We start from the raw sequence: 18,878 nt of genomic DNA, 5'->3' as shown, positions 1-18,878 counted from the left end.
TGCATTTAGTTTTTCTTACATGTGTGCAGTTCTAGAGAAGAAGATTTTTGAAAATAGGTCATTTGGGGGTTATGTCCCCTTGTTCCAAATATGTTTCATACCAAATTTGAAAAGAAATGGAATGATAGTTATCAAGAAGTTTAAAATGTCTATTGTTCACACATTTAATAACTGACCATTTTGGTCCCATCCTGAAAGCAAAACCCCTACCCCTGGGGTCATCAAATTTACAATTTTGGTAAAGGACTACCTGTTCTTTTTAAATATCTATTTACTTTCAATTTAATATCAATAATACTAAATAAGATGTTATTTAAATGTTTTACATGTAAACACTATATACCAAGTTTGGCCCCGCCCTGGGGTCAGAACCCCTACCCCGGGGATCATGCTGGAGTCCTGAAATTTACAATTGATGTCCCCCTTGTCCCAATGATGCTTCATACCAAATTTGAAAAGAATTGGAATGGCAGTTATCAAGAAGTTAAAAATGTTCAATTGTTAACGCATGAATGACGACGGACAACAACCAATTCCAATAGATCACCTGAGTTTACTCAGGTGACCTAAAAAAAAAAAGATAGGGAAGAAACAAAGCAGGCTTATAAAATCAAAGAAAACAAGATGTGTTTGTGAAAAACAAATGCCCCCAATAATGGCCAATTCTGAAGATGGCCAAGGTCTTATCGACAAATATCTTGGTACCAGTAGAAAGATCTTGTCACAAGAAATGTCCATGTGCAATATGAAAGCTCTAATATTTACCATTAAGAAGTTATGACCAATGTAAAAAAAAAATAAAAAATAGGTCAAATGTCAAGGTCAAAAGGTTTTGAACCAACAGAAAGGTCTTGTCACAAGGAATACTCATGTGAAATATCAAAGCTCTATCACTTACTGTTCAAAAGTTATAAGCAAGGTTAAAGTTTTCAAAAAGTAGGTCAAACTCCAAGATCAAGGTCACAGTGCCAAAATGTTGGTACCCACGGAAAGGTCTTGTAACAAGGAATACTCATGTGAAATATCAAAGCTCTATCACTCACAGATCAAAAGTTATTAGCAAGGTTAAAGTTTACAAAAAGAAGGTCAAATTCCAAGGTCAAAGTCACAGGGTCAAAAATGTTGAAACCCACGGATAGGTCTTGTCACAAGGAATACTCATGTGAAATATAAAAGCTCTATCACTTACTGTTCAAAAGTTATTAGCAAGGTTAAAGTTTTCAAAAAGTAGGTCGAACTCCAAGGTCAAGGTCACAGGGTCAAAATGTTGGTACCCATGGAAAGGTCTTGTCACAAGAATACTCATGTGAAATATCAAAGCTCTATCACTTACTGTTCAAAAGTTATTAGCAAGGTTAAAGTTTCAGACAGAATTACAGAATGACAGACAGGATAAAAACAATATGCCCCCTGATCTTCGATCTCGGGGGCATAAAAACAGTTGAGGTAGTTTTATTCTAAATGAACTGAAGAATTTCCGTGCTGGGTAGAATTCAAAGAAACAGAAAATGTGTTTTAAAATAAAAACATCAATGCGACTATAGATTTTTTAAACAAGACAATCAAATACATGTTCGTTTTAGTTTCAAACTTAATGTTTGTCATTTGAGTTAAGTATTTATATATGGAGAAACTATAAGTTTTTTCTGGAATTTGGTAAGTTGGTCAGGGCTAGTGGATGTAAGGTCAGGTCTGTTAAAAATCATTTTAAGCAACCTGACTGGTCTAGCGCTCAAAAAAGTAAATGTCAAACCCTGCAAAACATCACTACATTTGTGTTGCTAAGTCAAAGAATCATGTATTAAAATTTTAGCAATCTATGTAAAGGCTTTTTTTATAAGATTTAGTTGAGACAAATATGAAAAAGATTGTCTACAAGACGCATGTACGTTGCGGGCTAGCTACACCGCTCATTGTATACTGAAGTGTGTAGTTACCCCACTGATGTACTCTCTTACTCTCAGAACCACAGTGACATATTACAAACTCAAAGTTTCTAAAATTTGCTTCTTACATACTGGTCATTTTAATGATTCTGACTTGTCATTTTAATAAAAAAAAATTATGTCCTTTTAATGACTTGTAAAATACTCCCGAGTGTCAATAATGTTTTTTACATGCCAGTCATTTTCATGATTTGTGAAATACTCTGTCTAAAATATATTTCCAATATACCAGACATTTCAATGGTTTTATCAGTCCACCATGAAATATACAGATGACTTTCACAACTTTAAAACTAACTTTACTCTAATGGTATGTATCCTTTCTATATGTACACGTAGGTGTATATGTATTTTCAAATAAAAATCTAAATTCTTCATTAAAACTGTCATATCTCTGAAACAGTTCATCATCAGCTTTTTTTATATAAAATTTTAAAATAATAAATCTAACTTCCTGATCAAAATCGTATCTCTTTGAAACAGTTTTCAGAAGCTTTTTTTTTTTCAATATAAATTGGGGATTGTAATTAATGACATTTATTAACTGATTAGTGTTCATCTCATTAAAATTGACAGGAAATTTATCAGTTTTAACAAACCTCTAATTCAAACGATGTAGGGATTTGATTTTAAAAATTGGAAGGGAGAGGGGGTACTTCTTTTGTCATTTCATGGGAAAGTATATAAAATTTGAAACTGTTTTACAGTGATTATCACAACAAGGCCCTCTTTATCAATTTAATTAATCCCTTCAAATATTTTATGACTTATTTGCATTATTCATTAACAGTGTCATCTGGCATTGATTGACCATATGTGGGAAAGCCTCCCAGCTGTTAAAGTCACTCCCCTGGGTGATGAAGTCAATTAAGTACTTTCCTTTGAAGATATAATCTGCATTGTTACCTATTATCACTGGGAGACTAGTGACATTTTTACCTTAGATTGTTTTTATAAGGTTCTGTTGGACATTAATTCATTACCTTACTATCAAAACAGAAAATTCCAGAGAGGATTAAACATTATCTGTCTATAGGCTTAACAGTCATCCAAGTAACATGTATCCATTCTTAGATAAACATCTGGATGGATGTAAAAAGATATTTGCCAGTCCTTCTTAATTTTCAATACCCAAGAGTAATTTCAAAATATTTGTAGAGGGCTATCATGCTCTTCCTAACCATACACATACTATTTTTTCCAAATTGCACAGAAGTAAAACTAAAAGATTTTAGAATATTAAATGCATATTCTCAGTTTATACTCATTTGAGTCCCACACTGAAGCCTCAGTGACGCCCTGGTCCAACAGGAGATTTTAAAGACCAAGAAAATAAGCACCACCTTCAAATTTACCTGGTCTGTGAACCCTTGTCAATCAGGAGAAATTAAGCTTCAGATTGGAAGCTAGAAATTGATGGACATAGCTTTTGTGTATACCTTATCTATCTTAACTGCTAGAAATAGCTAGAAATAGCTAGAAATTGATGGACATAGCTTTTGTGTATACCTTATCTATCTTAACTGGTGATTGAGGTGTCCATGCAATCGTTTGATGCTTTTGATGCTTACAGCGTAATCCAGCTGGATAGGGAAACGGTTTGGCTTTGTCATGTAGAGAGAGTCACACTAATAGCCATAATGGTAGTAGATTTTGCATTCAATTAGTACATAAATCATAATAGAATATAGTAGACTATGCTTAGGAATGGGTACGATTGATAATAATTATTATGGATTGTTGAATATAATTTATACAGACATCGATTTTATGCTAAACAGATTAATTATGAGTAAATACAATGTACGTTAATGAAATCTTGTTTACACTCAGTTGAAAATCTATAAGCGTAATCATCCCCTCAAAACATGGCGACAAAAGTTCAACTTATTGGAAGAGAAATTAGCCGCTATAAGGCCTTTTTCTTGTGTATAATGGTTGGAATTGGGATCTAGAGGAAGAACAAATTCTTCGTCTAAACCAGTTATTGAAGGAACTGTCAAAAAATACGAATGTCCTGTTTTTGTAGACCAGGCCATGCGTTATGGATGAGTCACACAGACAACTTTGGTATTCAGAGAATTCTGGTGTGCGGTCCAGACAAACTAATTCCAACAGAATGAAACTTTATAAGCAGTTTTGGAATATATTGAATCATCGTGGGGCGTGGGACGATGGTCGGTACATCAGCTGTACATAGCCAGAAAATCTACCGCAGTACGCAGGAACTCCTGTCCGAAACTGTGTGTTTGGCACTCAAAGATCGTCGGATACAAAGTATCTGACGAAGGTAGTCAAATGCATATAAAAAACTTTGAATAAAGAATATCCTGCCTAAGTTTTCAATGGCTAACGTTCTCATTTATATAAAATATTTTTTATGTTTGATTCATTAGATTTAATTATCAAAGTTTTGATTAACTTGCACAAGAAAAATGACTACCATGAATTTTTCAATCATACAAAAATGTACAGGTAATGCAGGTAACACAGATAACATCCTGTGTATTTGGGACCCTATATACAAGCTAGCAGGGTTTCCTCAGGCTTGGGGCTTCACACCTGCCTTAAATTAGCTCCACCCCTTACTTAACTTACCTGAGGAAAACCAACAGGTTGAAAACCTCAGCCTTAAACTATTTTGATACACAGGTGCATACCTTTTTTTAGCAATGTATATATACCATTTCTTCAAAATACGAACAGTAATGAAGAAGATATTATATGATCATCATTTTTAAAAAGATTTTGACCCTATGTAGCTTACAATTTTAGGTCTCCTCAACCCAAAAATGTTCCATACCAAATTTGATGAAAAAGTGCCAAGAGAAGTTGACAAGTTACATTTTAGGTTTTTACGGTGCTTAGAGCTGTCACTATCTGGACATCTGCATTGAGTAGATTTGCTGAGTTTTCCTGCATAATAAACAGTAAACTCTTTTAATGGACCCGCCCCCCTGATCTTAATGGTCATTTGTTTACATGGAACATAAGATGTTTGTGAATAAATTCTATATAAAAAAAAAAAAAAAAAAAAAAAAAAAAAAAAAAATGTACCCTTGACAAGGAGATTTTTAAAGAATTTTCAGATAAATTTTTATGAAAACTTTTATAAGTTCTCATTCTTTTTCTCCATTATTTTTTTTTTAAACACAGGTTTGACTTTCCAGAAAAAACTGATAGTTTTCCATATTTAGATACTTAATTCAAATAACAAACATTAAGTTTGAACTAATTAAAACAAATTTAATTCTCTCAAAGAAATCTTCAGTCTTGTCATTTAATTTGATGCTTTTATTTTCAAACATATTTTCTGTTTCTTTGAATTCTAACCAGCATGAAAACTCTTTAGTCCATATAGAATAAAATGCCCTCAACCTTTTTTTTTTTAATTTCTATTTCATAAGCCCTGCTTTGTTTCTTCCCAACCTTTTCCTTTTTTTCTCTTGGGGAAACAGTTAATCAACTCAACCGTCTTTCCCTGGCCTTGAGGATAATAGTCTGAATAAACAGAATTCAATTTAACATAAGGATACTTGCACATCAGTTTGACAAATTATACCATTGTAGCTCTTGGGAAGATTTTCTGAGTGGATTTTTCCAATGTAAAACATCAAAAACCTATTGAGGTCCTGTCTTAGCCCACTGGGGTCATAGTTTGATTAAACTAGCATCTTCATTACATAAAGCCTTTATGCAAAATTTGGTTTTATCGGTCCAGTGATTCTTAAGGTAGCTCATTACACCAAAATTTCGTTCGATGGCTTGTTAAAACACCTCTTATGAAGTATGATCTCACCATCAAGAGAGTGATACAAGCTCTTGATTATTTTATATGAATTTTTTTTTGGTGATTTTTCCCAGAATCATGAAAAGGTATTTTGTATGCAAATAAGAGATTTTAGAATCAAATCCACTGTGATTTGATGCATGATATGAATATCTAATAAAACATACTTTAAAAACTCAGATTAAACTTTTTAAGAATAAAATATCTATGAAAATTAAAAATGTTATTTGAGATCATTTTTTAAATCTAGGGAAAAAATCTTTAAAAAACATGTCAGTTTAATAGAAAAGAGATATATCGAAGAAATATATTTTAAAAAGAAATTGAAATAATTAAATAATACATATATTTGCAATCTATTTTGGGAAACACTACTTCGGGGGAATTTGGGAAATTGAAAGCAATTTTCAGCTGGGAGTTTTGGCCCATGATACTAATACATCCCTAAATAAGATGACCACTGAAAATGAATGGTTTTAAAACCATGAGGTGATATGCTGATCTGATATTTTTATGAAATGTTTCAGTTAATAAATAATTCTTACCATCAAACCACCAGCCATGTAAGGACTTGTAGACTTTGTATGCTGTCTCACAGCTGTTACACTTCATGTACACACACCCCTGTAAATGAAAACCATGTGCTGTCACATGAATATTGATTGATTGATTGTATCTTGCTTAACGTCTAACTCGAGAATTTTTCACTCATATGGAGACGTCACCAAGACCGGTGAAGGGCTTAAAATTTAGGCCTATGCTCGGCGCTTACGGCCATTGAGCAGTGAGGGTTCTTTAGAGTACCACACCTACTGTGACACGGGTCATCCGTTTTTAAGGTCATCTCCAATGACCCGTGACATTCACACCTGATGCCGAGCGTTTGGCGATGGAACTGTCACTATCTGTTTTAATGACTTGGGTGTGTCGCGGACGGGATTCAAAATAAAATAATAGAATAAAATAATGTCTCAGCTGTTACATCTCGTGTACACACACCCCTGTAAATGAAGTACAAGATGTACACTTTATATGGTGTCTCACAGCTGTTACATTTCAAGTACACACATCCTTGTTTCCTTACTCCCTAAGTATTTATTTAACCCTGTAAAAAGTTAAAACAACTGTTATAATTAGTGTATACACCCCCTGTAAAATTTGAACTATTACTATACAATATTTAATGATTGATTGTATCTTGTTTAACGTCCCTCTCGAGAATTCTTCACTCATATGAAGACGTCACCAAGACCGGAGAAAGGCTTCAAATTTAGCCCTATGCTCGGTGCTTACGGCCATTGAGCAGTGAGGGTTTTTTATCATGCCACACCTACTGTGACACAGGACATCCGTTTTAAAGGTCATCTCTGAGGACCCGTGACATTCACATCTGATGCTGAGCGTTTGGCGATGGAACTGTCACTACCTGTTTTAATGACTTAGGTCTGTTATGGCTGGGATTCAAACCACGACCTTCCGTATGCGGGGCGAACATTCTAGCTCTAGACCACTGCGGTGGATAATATGATATTTAGAAAAATCAGCTTGTCAATGATGAAGGAGTGCGGAACACAAGCATATATAGATAAAAGAGAGAAGAAACATTAAATAGCAAGATTGGAAACATACAGTGTTTGTGATTGTTATCTGTTACAGTCAAAACACTTGACATCACAAATGAAAAGGGCAGATATGATTCAGCGCAGGCGACCATGAAAGCATTGTACTGAAATTGAATTTTGATCCATTTTGCAATGTAACATGTATCAATAACAAATACCATGGGTATCAATAACAAATACAATGGGTATCAATACATGTAGATTAGAAGACCATCCCTGTTTTAAGCTAAATCTACATCGTAAGATTAAAATTTCATATTGCTAATTAAATTCGAACCCATTTTGAACCTTCAGTGCAGTCCTTGTCAATTGAAAGCACGACAAAAAAATACCTCCATAGTAACGAGGAACGAGACTTCCGAGATTTTTACCTTAACACCTAATTACTATACATAATTACTATACACAGAAAAAGCCAGAGAAGAAAGGTAGAAAATGGTCCAATATCCTTTATACGTCAGTTTCAAGTTAAGAGCTTTTTTTGTGTAAGAGGTGCATTTAGTGCAATTTTAAATGCCTAAGTGGGATAGAGTGGACGTACAGTCAGTGAGGAAAATAATAAAATGTATTAAAAACGGCTTCTGTTTAAATAATACGTAAATGTAAGAAATAAGAAATATACTACCAAAAAATATGTTTATGAAAGTGAAAACATAAAGACCCTGTCAAAGACTTAAGGTAATATCCTCAATATGGTACGTACGAACAACAAAATAGTGCGATATAAACTGGTGCCCACAAAGACTTACATAACACAAGATAAATTACCTCTTTGGAGCTGGTGTCCACATAGATATGCAAAACTCCCATAATTCCTTTGCACTTTTCCAAGATGGCATCCTGTACATTGACTTCCCAGTCTTCGTCCGTTTCCCTGGCAACCAAAATAATAAATAATGAAATCACCAACAATCTTCCTTATCACCGTCACCTATTCTCCAACACTTCAGGGATAAATGAACTACTATCACCAATTTTAAAACAAGAGGCCCATGGGCCACATCGCTCACCTGAGTCACTTTGGCCCATATCTGAAGACTTTCCATATATATTTGCATGTAAAACCTTAGTCCCTATTATGGCCCAAACTACCCTTTGCAAACTTGAATCTACACTATGTCAGAAAGCTTTCATGTAAATGTCAACTTCTTTGGCCCAATGGTTCTTGAGAAGAAGATTTTTAAAGCTTTTTCCTATATTTGTATGTAAAACTTTGACACCCCCCCCCCCCCCCCCACTTGTGGCCCCATCCTACCCCCCGGGGGCCATGATTTGAACAAACTTGAATCTTCACTATGTCAGAAAGTTTTCTTGTAAATATCAGCTTTTCTGACTCTGACAGTGGTTATTGAGAAAAAGATTTTAACTATATATTTGTATGTAAAACTTTGATCCCCCTTGTGGCCTCATTCTACCCCCAGGGGCCATGATTTGAACAAACTTGAATCTGCACTATGTCAAAAAGTTTTCATGTAAAAATCAGCTTTTCTGGCTCAGTGGTTCTTGAAAAGAAGATTTTTCCTATATATTTGTATGTAAAACTTTGATCCCCTATTGTGGCCCCATCCAACCCCCAGAGCCCATGATTTGAACAAACTTGAATCTGCATTATGTCAGGAAGCTTTCATGTAAATCTCAGCTTTTCTGGCTTAGTGGTTCTTGAGAAGAAGATTTTTAAAGTTTTTCCCTATATAATTGTGTGTAAAACTTTGATCCACCCCTTGGGGCTCCATCTTATCCCCGGGGCCATGATTTGAACAAACTTAAATCTGCACTATGTCAGAAAGTTTTCATGTAAAAATCAGCTTTTCTGGCTCAGTGGTTCTTGAGAAGAAGATTTTTAAAGATTTTTCCTATATATTTGTATGTAAAACTTTGATCCTCTATTGTGGCCCCATCCAACCCCAGGGGCCCATGATTTGAACAAACTTGAATCTGCAATATGTCAGGAAGCTTTCAGGTAAATTTCAGCTCTTCTGGCCCAGTGGTTTTTGAGAAGAAGATTTTTAAATGACCCCACCCTATTTTTGCATTTTTGTGATTATCTCCCCTTTGAAAGGGACATGGCCCTTCATTTGAACAAACTTGAAAGCCCTTCACCCAAGGATGCTTTTGGCCAAGTTCTGGAGAAGAAGTCGAAAATGTGAAAAGTTTATAGACAGACGGAGAGACAGACGGACGCCGGACAAAATGTGATCAGAATAGCTCACTTGAACCTTCGGTTCAGGTGAGCTAAAAACTACAGGTATTAATCAGGTCTTTTATAACTTAAAGCATCAAATGTATTTCAGATTCAGACACAAAGGCCTAACAAAATTTATTTGGTTCTCAGGCCCGCCAGCATCTGTTTACACAATGCACATTAACCATTTTTATCCTTAAATGAATAAAATGAAATTTCTCCCATGCACTCTTCTGATGCAAAAGAAAAAAATCTGGCATCCTCTGACTGCACTTTTAGATACTCCCATCTGTAAAATGTTTGGCTAAGAAGGTCTAAATATTTCACAGCAATGGCATTTACATCTGTACAGATCCGTAAAGGCACAATTGGGTATTATTGTGGAAGGTTTTCATGATGCTTGCTCTATGCTGGAACTGTTTGAAAATTGTCAGTTTTGAATTTTACAAAAAAATGTGTTTTTTTTCATAAGATGAAAAAATCAAACCACCCTCCCTCATCTGTCTTAGACAAATTTGGTTTGAGAACCAAGTAATTAAGGGTTTTATTTGCCTAAACAGACTTGCAGTCCTTTATGAGTAGACTCACATTTCCGCATCAAACATGTTGCGGATCTTTAGACAGGGGGTGGGGCTGTAAGACAGAGCTCCTCCGCTGCCCGCATTTGTGTTGTTTTCCCCAAATGCTGGAAACATAAAAGATCTATACATGTACTGTCAAACTTTAAACATTCTGCAATCACAATTTGTCATCATTAACAACTGATTCCAGTTCATACATCTTAAGTTAATTGACAAGTTATGAAAAATTTGCCAGCACTGGCAAAAATTGGTATTAGTTATAATCATTGACAAGCTTATTTATAATAAACACAAATTGAAAGTGATGATTGTTATTGCTGGTTTACAATAACTTCTACATATGCCTCCACTTGCTATACAGTATTTCTAATCTGTACATTTACATGTATTTCACCTTTTTCTCAGAATTAAGAAATTTTTTAATCATCATCTCAAATTGTGAAATGATGGCAAACTCACTTTATACCTAGATCTCATCAAAAAGACAGAAAATTAAAATTCTGTCAAAAAAATTCACTCATATCGTTAGAACACAAATCATTGAGAATTGTATAACGTTGTTCAAACTACATGTACGTAGCTTCGTGAAAATTTACAATGGTGCTATGAATTACCGTCTAGAAGTCGAGTACAAACCATACCATTACTCTCTGTAATGACGGGTTAAACAGGTACCTGTAGGTAAATATTTCAGTGACAGCACCTGTGGTATACTTGTAATTGGTACCACTTGTTTGTCTCATTATGAATCCCCCCCCCTAACGCTGTGCATTATGTAATTGTAAGGCAACATGTTTCACGAGATAAAACAGATAAAAAAATTATATTGATATTCTGTACCTTGTCCCTGCCAATATTTCCCTCCATTAGAGCAGGCCTGAAATATACAAATAATAATTACTTTCCAATGATGGGGAAAATACAAATCAGTGTTATTACATACATGTACCAATGACAACCTAACTTCATATTTTGTTCATTTCCCTTTTACAACTGATCAAGAAAAATTCCTCACTAATCGTATACATTACTTTTGATCGAGAAAATTTCAGACTTCGAAGAGCTATGTTTGATTGCAGCATAAACAGACTCATATTGATACAAACGCCTGAAAATCTAAATTTTTCTCACATGTTTAGTCACACAATAAGTCTTATTTGAGGAGAAACTTTGGATGTTTGAAAAAATTTATTTGAGAAAGGAAACAAAAACAAAACCAGATACACGTATGTCACCGAGTCACAACGATACATTTTCTAATATCTTGTTTATTAAAACTAGCATCAACAGCAAGTTTACAAAACATCACACATGTAATTCTACCTTTTTTGTCCATTTCACTTAAACTTAGATTAAAATCAGCGTCATCTTCATTATTGGCATTTACGGACGTGTAGTGTCACAGGATATCACGAAAGTGTCGCAAATTAGGCAGCGCATTCAACGAAACTTGAAACTGATAACGCTCGTTCTTAGATATACATTCAACTTATTTGTGAATTTATATACTTAGTGTTACTTCATAGTACAACTGAACAAAAGTGAAATCAGAAATTAATTTCACATGCAATAAAAACCTGAATGCACACACATCTAATATTTACAAGATGACAAATTTTTATAAGTATTCACATTAATCTTTACAAAGCACTAGCCCAAATCCATAATTTACTGGCCCCAGAACATTGGACCATCAATTCTTTTAAGCCCTGCTCTAGTAATTTGTATTCTAAAAAGTCTGTATCAACTCAGATAGCCAATATTAAAAAATCTGGATTCAATTTTGCTGCAATCAAACACATTGTAAATTTTCCTGCACAATCTGTCGACTTACAGGCAGCCAGCGCCACACTAGAAACTCAATCAAACACATTGTAAATTTTCCTGCACAATCTGTCGACTTACAGGCAGCCAGCGCCACACTAGAAACTCCTCCCCCTGCACAGATTGGTTCTCGATTCGGATTCGCGACTCGTTGGCCTCAATAAACTTCACGGCTTTTTCCCAGCGTGGCATCAGCTTCTGTCTACAAAAGCAAAACACCTATCACTTAATGGAAATCAGGAGAAGATAATGTGACGTATGAAATTTTGAAATTCTGATCATCAATCAATTTTTGTTCCATTGATTGGTAGAAAGGAAGGGTGTTGAACAATTGGGACCATACATTAATCAAGAAATCATACGTCAATTTATTTCAAGAATTAAATGACCCCCTTACACACTAATCTAATATGCTTTTCATTAACAACCTGAATAAAATTAAAATGTATCCTTTAAATTCTGGTATAATTACCATGGAGCATCAGCCTTCTTTCAACAATCCTCCTTATCTTAATGTCAATTTCTTACACAAGCTCTGCAAGGCAGGGCATGCCTTCACAATGAGTGTCTACTTGCTTTTTCTATACACACAAATATACTCACCCACACACGAACAGTTTCGTTACTACATTCCCTCTCACAATGAATTGCGAGAGGATAATAAAAATACCCCACAACTGAGTCTGAAAACTATGTTCTTGTGAACCAGGAGATTGTAGAAGTGAGGCGAAAACTATATTTTGATATTTATTAGAATTATCCAGAAAATTATCAAATAACTCAAAGAGCTAATATCACAAATCATTTTATAGCACCAGGCAGATAATACACAAAATGTACAGGAAGCTTATTCCAACCTTCCTTAGCAAGAATAATACCAGTCTCACACACCCCCACTCCCGTATTTGTCAATGTCATTAATGTTGTAATAATTTCATCCATCTTCCGGGAAAAAACAGCTATGTTTTAATTTGTTCATTTATCAGAACTCTCATGTGCAGCGTACTAAGGTTTCCTATATATAGACTGCGTTCATCTCACACTAAATGTACATGACAATTTGTCACAGTTAAAAATTCAAGCAAATAAAGTAAAATTCATGATGGCTGACACTTCACAAAGAACACTACAGTATAGCTCCCTGTTTAGTGTGTGTATGTGTTTTTATTGTAAAGAGAGGGGGGGGGGGGGGGGGGGGCACAGGATGCTACTGTATAGTTCTCATGTAATCAAGATCAGATCATCTCTAACTGTTTCACTAGACCTTCTCTAGTGTAACAGTTAGAGATCTGATTTTAATTAGGTTGAGTTTAATTCTTACCTGGTTTGTTTTGTGGGGTATTTCTAGGGGTGGGGGTGGAGGGGGTGTAGAAGGGTGGGGTGGCACAGGATGCTACATTATAGTTCTTCCCTCGATTTCTTACCTCTGTTTGGGGGCCAGGAGCTGATCACGGACGTGGGACACTGCAATAAACTCTGGGTGTCGGCTGTTGTCCTGATGGAGTTCATAATTATCTTTTACTAAATCTGAAAAAAAAAATGCTTCCATAAATTCTCCTAGTAGAATCCCAAACCAAGCAGTTTTCATATCTCTTGCAATACATATATACACTACACATACCAACAATTTTTTTATATTTTTATTCACACAACACATACCTATGATTTTCTCCACCAGTTCAAACACGAGTTTCTGTTCTATTTCTACGCGACCTCGATGATATCGCCAGCCAATGAACCCGACAATCATCACCGTCACACCTACGAGGGAAAACATATAAAAAATAACCACAGCGTAAAAATTGAGGTCGTTTTATTCTGAACGGACAGAAGAATTTCCATGCCTGGTAGAATTTAAGATACAGAAAATGTTGTGTTCTAAAATAAAAGTATCAATGATTTTTTATGAGCCAATCAAATATGTTTTAGTTCAAACTTGAGTAAAGTATTTAAATGTGGGGAAACTATCAATTTTTCTGATCAGTTGGTAAGGGCTAGTGGATGTAAGGTCAGGTCTGGTGAAAATCATTAATTTTGAAGTAGCCCGACTGGTCTAGTGCTCAAAAAAGTAGAAGTCAAACCCTGTTATGTTTATATATTTTGCAATTGCTTTACTTTTCTTATCTGCAGTTATAAATTGAGATAGATCTTTAAATCAGATTTAACATTTACCACGACAATATAAATAGGGTACAACATACAAGTCTAAATATCTTTATATTTCCCCAAATATTGAGTGAATGTTAAAATAATATGCACCCAACTCAGCAATGAACAATTTTGTGGTGAAAGTCATACAAACAGCTGGTGAAGGTTGTCCAGTCTCTGAAACGTTCTTCTCAGTTACTTTAAACGTTAAGATTTTGTGTCATTCACTTTATCAGAACTCTATCAACCCGAGGCAATAATCCCAGAATCTATATGTAAGTACAAAATCTATTAATACTGACCAAGGATTGCATTCAGACCATTCAATATTTGTATATCTTTGATGCAGATCAAACTACTGTACTGAACTACACATCACATGTTTAAAGAATCTATTATTTATGAGGCAAATACAGAAATGTACGAGAAAAACAATTCCATGTTTGTTATGAGAGACAAACAATACAAAAGTTTCAAATTTAACGAAATCAGTAAATACATCTATTCACAATGTCTTTCATAGTTATACATGTAGGTGTAAAATCAGTTTTGAATGACAGTTAGACATTCATGCACATTACGAGTAACGTGTTGCATCGTTTTCATTTCGATTTCAAAGTGAGGGAATAGACTTGTCTAAAATTAAGTTAATAATAATAATTATGAAACGTGTTTCTACCTTAATTTGATAAATGCGAAATCGTGAGGGGAGGGATCTTTTTCATTTTCGCCTCTCTATATAGATTGATCCTTCAAAATGACAATGCAAATACAAAAGACTTGAATGCTGAATGAACAGTGAACACATGGTGAACGCGAGCAGTTGGGGAACAGTGAACGCAAAACTGTGAAAGGAGAGCGCACGGTGAACGCACTATGAGCACACAGTGAGCGAATGGAAAAATGGTAAAGTAGAACGTTTCAGGGACAGTATAAACAACCAGTGAAGGTCATATAAATAGCCAGTGAAGGTCATCTAAATAGCCAATGGATCATTTTGATCATGATGAGCAAACTGAAAAAAGAAATTCTTGAATTTGGGGTAATATAAACCGATCAACAGTAGAATTGGAAAAGGAGTATAAAAACACATTTTTTGGAGTTTTTTTCATGAATACAGTCCAATCTCGTCTCAAACTTGAATACAGTCCAATCTCGTCTCAAACTTGATGGGGCTGAGAAAAAACTTCCCATATATCTGAGGGCTCAAGATAATGAGGTTAAAATACATAAAGAAAATGTAGTTGAGAATTCCAATGTATTTCGACATATCCATGGTTTTCAAGATATCAATATTCTAGATACCCAAGGTCAACAGTATATCTTAGTGTTCTTGTCAAATCTTTATGAGGTCTGCACCACAACAAAATGGCACCGACGTGCTGTTTATGTTACAATACACCCAGTATATTACTATATACACTAAGGGGCGAGATCAAAAGATTGATGTCGGATAAAAATCTAAATTCAAATGGTTGGGGGGGGGGGGGGGGGGGGATAAAATCTGCCCTAAGTTTCTGTCATCTGACATTGATTACACTTTAGTGGAAAAAGAAAAAAGACATTTGCAGGACCACAATGGAAACTAGCTATATGCTAATTTGTGTTATCCTGGATAAATAAAGGCTATTATTAAAGACAAGTGACTGTTAAAAACCACATAATAATATTAAATTTTAATGAACATTTAATACTTTTAATGTACACTTTCATTTGTGAATAAACAGCAGAAAAGGTATACAGAGCGTTATTCATAATCGCATGTTTTTACTTGTTAATTGATTAGGTTCAACATTCATCATATTTAGTTTTAAAGGGGGGGGGGGGGGGGGGGGGGGGGTGAAAACTAAGTGAATTTAGTTTTTTGTCAGACATTGAACTTTTGATCTCGCCCCTAATCTTCCATGGATTTTTTTCCCCTTTTTGAAGTGGGAATTTTACTAACACCTACAGAATGCTCTGCCTAAGAACCTCTAAATTTCAGACTTGGCAAAAACAAAAGCAGAAAAGTTCTAATAGAGAACAGCGGGACTTACAAAGAAGGAGAAGGACTAGACCATAGAGAATTTTCTCCACGGATCTCCTAATCCGTGTCACAAGGTCAAGGTTAGGGTCCGTCTGAAGATAAACGATGTCCGATGCGTTGTCACCACTCTTCAATTGCCGCTCATCTTTATTAAAGGCCCTGAAATAATGTTCAACAATTAAGTATAGTGGAGTGTGAGTATAACGTTTTACTGATTCAGAAACTCAACAAAGCAGAACATTACATTAGAGAGGAAGAAAGCCAATCTAATTAAAATTGTGTAGCGATTATAAATGAGCATCTAATCTTAACATGATTGGAAGAAAGTCAACAATGAAGTGATGGGGTGTGAGTACATTGTTTTACCGATTCAGAAACTCATTCAACATAGCAGATTATAACATTAGAAAATAAGGCAGAGACCCCTTCCCTCTCTGACCCAAAACTTTTCACTGTAAAGAAATGAGAATCTCCTTTTCTCATAAATCACACCAATGAAATATACACCAGAGGAATTAAACACAGTAAATCTCGGTGTTAAACCAGATAATTTATAACAGCTAATTCTAGCTATTTTGATACAACTATGACAGTAACTACCGCAATGATCAATACCTTATGTGGCATGTTTCTCATAGTAAGTGGTGTGTTGTTCTCAGCAATCAGGACAGAGAAAAATCTTCAGACATTTCATGCAAAAATGGCATCAAGAACACCAATGGAATTTACCTCGCAGGTGAGTAAATCTATAACTGCAACATTGAACCCATCCTGCTACCCTCCCCACCCCCCATTTTTTGTTGCAAGGGAATATTTATCTTAGATCACTGCATGAAAGAAGTGACCTATTTTTCTGTACTGGCCTGTTTTCTTTACCTGATGTTCCACGATGGATTGAGTAGAATCAACTGTTTGGCTTTCAACTTGTCCTGAAAAATTAAATATGAAGAATCAGAAAACACGAGCACAAGCCATCTGTGTCGTAGACACTGATAATTCATTGTGGACACAAAAATTGTCTGATATGATGAATGCCTGTGGTTGCATCCCAGACTCGAATAAAAATCAAACCAAAATCCATTTTTACCCCAAACTACGTTATTTGTGTATTACTAAAAACCCACAGATGGATAATCCAGGTAACATTACGCAATAGAGAACAGAGATATATCCAACAAGTTTACACCGGTCTGACCCATCCGTTTAGTGTCCATCAGTTACGCCATGAGTCAAACTGCTCCTAAAGCACGAGCCAAGCTGCTCATAAAGCCAAGAGTCAAGCTGCTCATAAACCATGATTCAAGCTGCTCATAAACCATGAATCAAGCTGAGCACTCATAAACCATGAATCAAGCTGCTCATAAACCACGAGTCCAGGACTCGCCTTGAAAAAAATTCATCTAAGCTTGAGGATCTGAAAATGAGTGTGGACTCTTGAACATCGCACTTTCAGTTACCCACATGGCTCAGTTTCAGTCACCCTAAAGGCTACTTATATTATTGAGGTGATTTACATCCCTGTGTGTATTACCCCTTTCTGATTCACCGGATCTTCTCCATCTAATCTTGTGTCCAGTTCTTCCAACTTGACCTTCTGACCATTCCCTGAAACTAATAGAATGACATAAATAGCAGGGCAACAAATTCATATTAACTGCTATAACATAGTCAACCGTTCGACAAATTCGTATTAACTGCTGTATGTATGACTGTCAACTGTATGACAAATTTGAATTAACTGCTGTCTGACTGTAAAAAAAAAAGTGACATATTCATATCCAGATATAATGTAGTCAACAGTGTGACAAATTCGTATTAACTGCTGTGTGACTGTCAACAATATGAATATGACTAATTCGTATCAACTGCTGTGATGTAGTCAGATGCAAGACAATTCAGCAAACCAGTGGATGAAAACATTCACAGTCATCACTTTAACACGAAAATTATGGAGCCCTACCAAATTAGTTTTAATCAAACTTTAACTACAAATTCTGAAAACTTGTGTTTTTCTCACATTTATTCCGTAGGTTTTCCTCCACGGTTCGCACCATTTCTATGGCCTTTTCAAACTGAAATAATGAAATTGTACAAATTTAGGAAAATTCATATTGCAGTGTCCAGCTATTACATTTAGATCTCTTACTCCCTGTTAGGATGAACACTTCATTGATTACATTAACATTCATAATTTACCCATCTATTTTTTACTATACAGAAAATTGGACATGTTTTCATTAGTAATGAAACGATTGTAGCCGACAATCGATTGTCGATCGTTTTTTACTCTTCGATTCAGATTATCGATTTTATTTTTCATAATTGATTGTCGCCTGTACACTGGTTGATAACTAATCCGAAATTCTTCTGACTGTTAACCCCGATTTTATATCGTAACATGTGCGGGGGAGAGTCAGAGTGGACTGCATATTGAAAGGTGGGAATTTAGCGACACCAGCTATTGTCTCTGCTTTGCCTACCTTTTACAGCTTTATTTCGCGGGTTTACTTTCCAAGAAGCGAGGGTTCAGTTATCGGATGATTATTCTACAAGTTAAGCATGACGAATACGATGCTATAGCCGTGTAAAAAGCTCTAACACTGACAAATGAAGCATCACTTTGACTTGGGGTGCCTACTTGCCATTTGATTTCTTTGCACATGACGTCAGCACATAAATACACAAAATTCCAATCGGCATCAAAGTAGTCATGATTAACTTGAAGAATGCTCATGCGAGGTAGGCAAAGCAGCGACATT

General features: G+C 35.3%; 1 protein-coding gene across 3 annotated transcripts in view; it reads right to left on the bottom strand.

Moving 5' to 3' along the window:
* LOC125654389 (inner nuclear membrane protein Man1-like) overlaps positions 1–18,878 on the bottom strand; it is a 29,710-nt gene that overhangs the window by 4,445 nt on the left and 6,387 nt on the right. Inside the window, exons 3-13 of one of the 3 annotated variants that reach the window (XM_048884347.2) lie at positions 18,137–18,191; positions 17,651–17,730; positions 16,996–17,048; positions 16,130–16,278; positions 13,605–13,706; positions 13,370–13,472; positions 12,027–12,147; positions 10,962–10,998; positions 10,129–10,225; positions 8,127–8,232; positions 6,282–6,360 (exon numbers count right to left, since the gene is read on the bottom strand). In XM_048884347.2, the coding sequence (XP_048740304.1) occupies positions 6,282–6,360; positions 8,127–8,232; positions 10,129–10,225; positions 10,962–10,998; positions 12,027–12,147; positions 13,370–13,472; positions 13,605–13,706; positions 16,130–16,278; positions 16,996–17,048; positions 17,651–17,730; positions 18,137–18,191 (982 nt within the window). Of the gene's footprint in view, positions 1–6,281; positions 6,361–8,126; positions 8,233–9,205; positions 10,226–10,961; positions 10,999–12,026; positions 12,148–13,369; positions 13,473–13,604; positions 13,707–16,129; positions 16,279–16,995; positions 17,049–17,650; positions 17,731–18,136; positions 18,194–18,878 lie in introns of those variants that run through there. The other 2 variants (XM_048884349.2, XM_056144011.1) reach the window with 2 other exon arrangements.

The sequence above is a fragment of the Ostrea edulis genome, chromosome 7 (assembly GCF_947568905.1).
Source record: "Ostrea edulis chromosome 7, xbOstEdul1.1, whole genome shotgun sequence".
Lineage (NCBI taxonomy): Eukaryota > Metazoa > Mollusca > Bivalvia > Ostreida > Ostreidae > Ostrea > Ostrea edulis.
The sequence above is the reverse complement of the archived record's forward strand: the minus strand, read 5'-3'. Positions and strand labels throughout refer to the sequence as shown.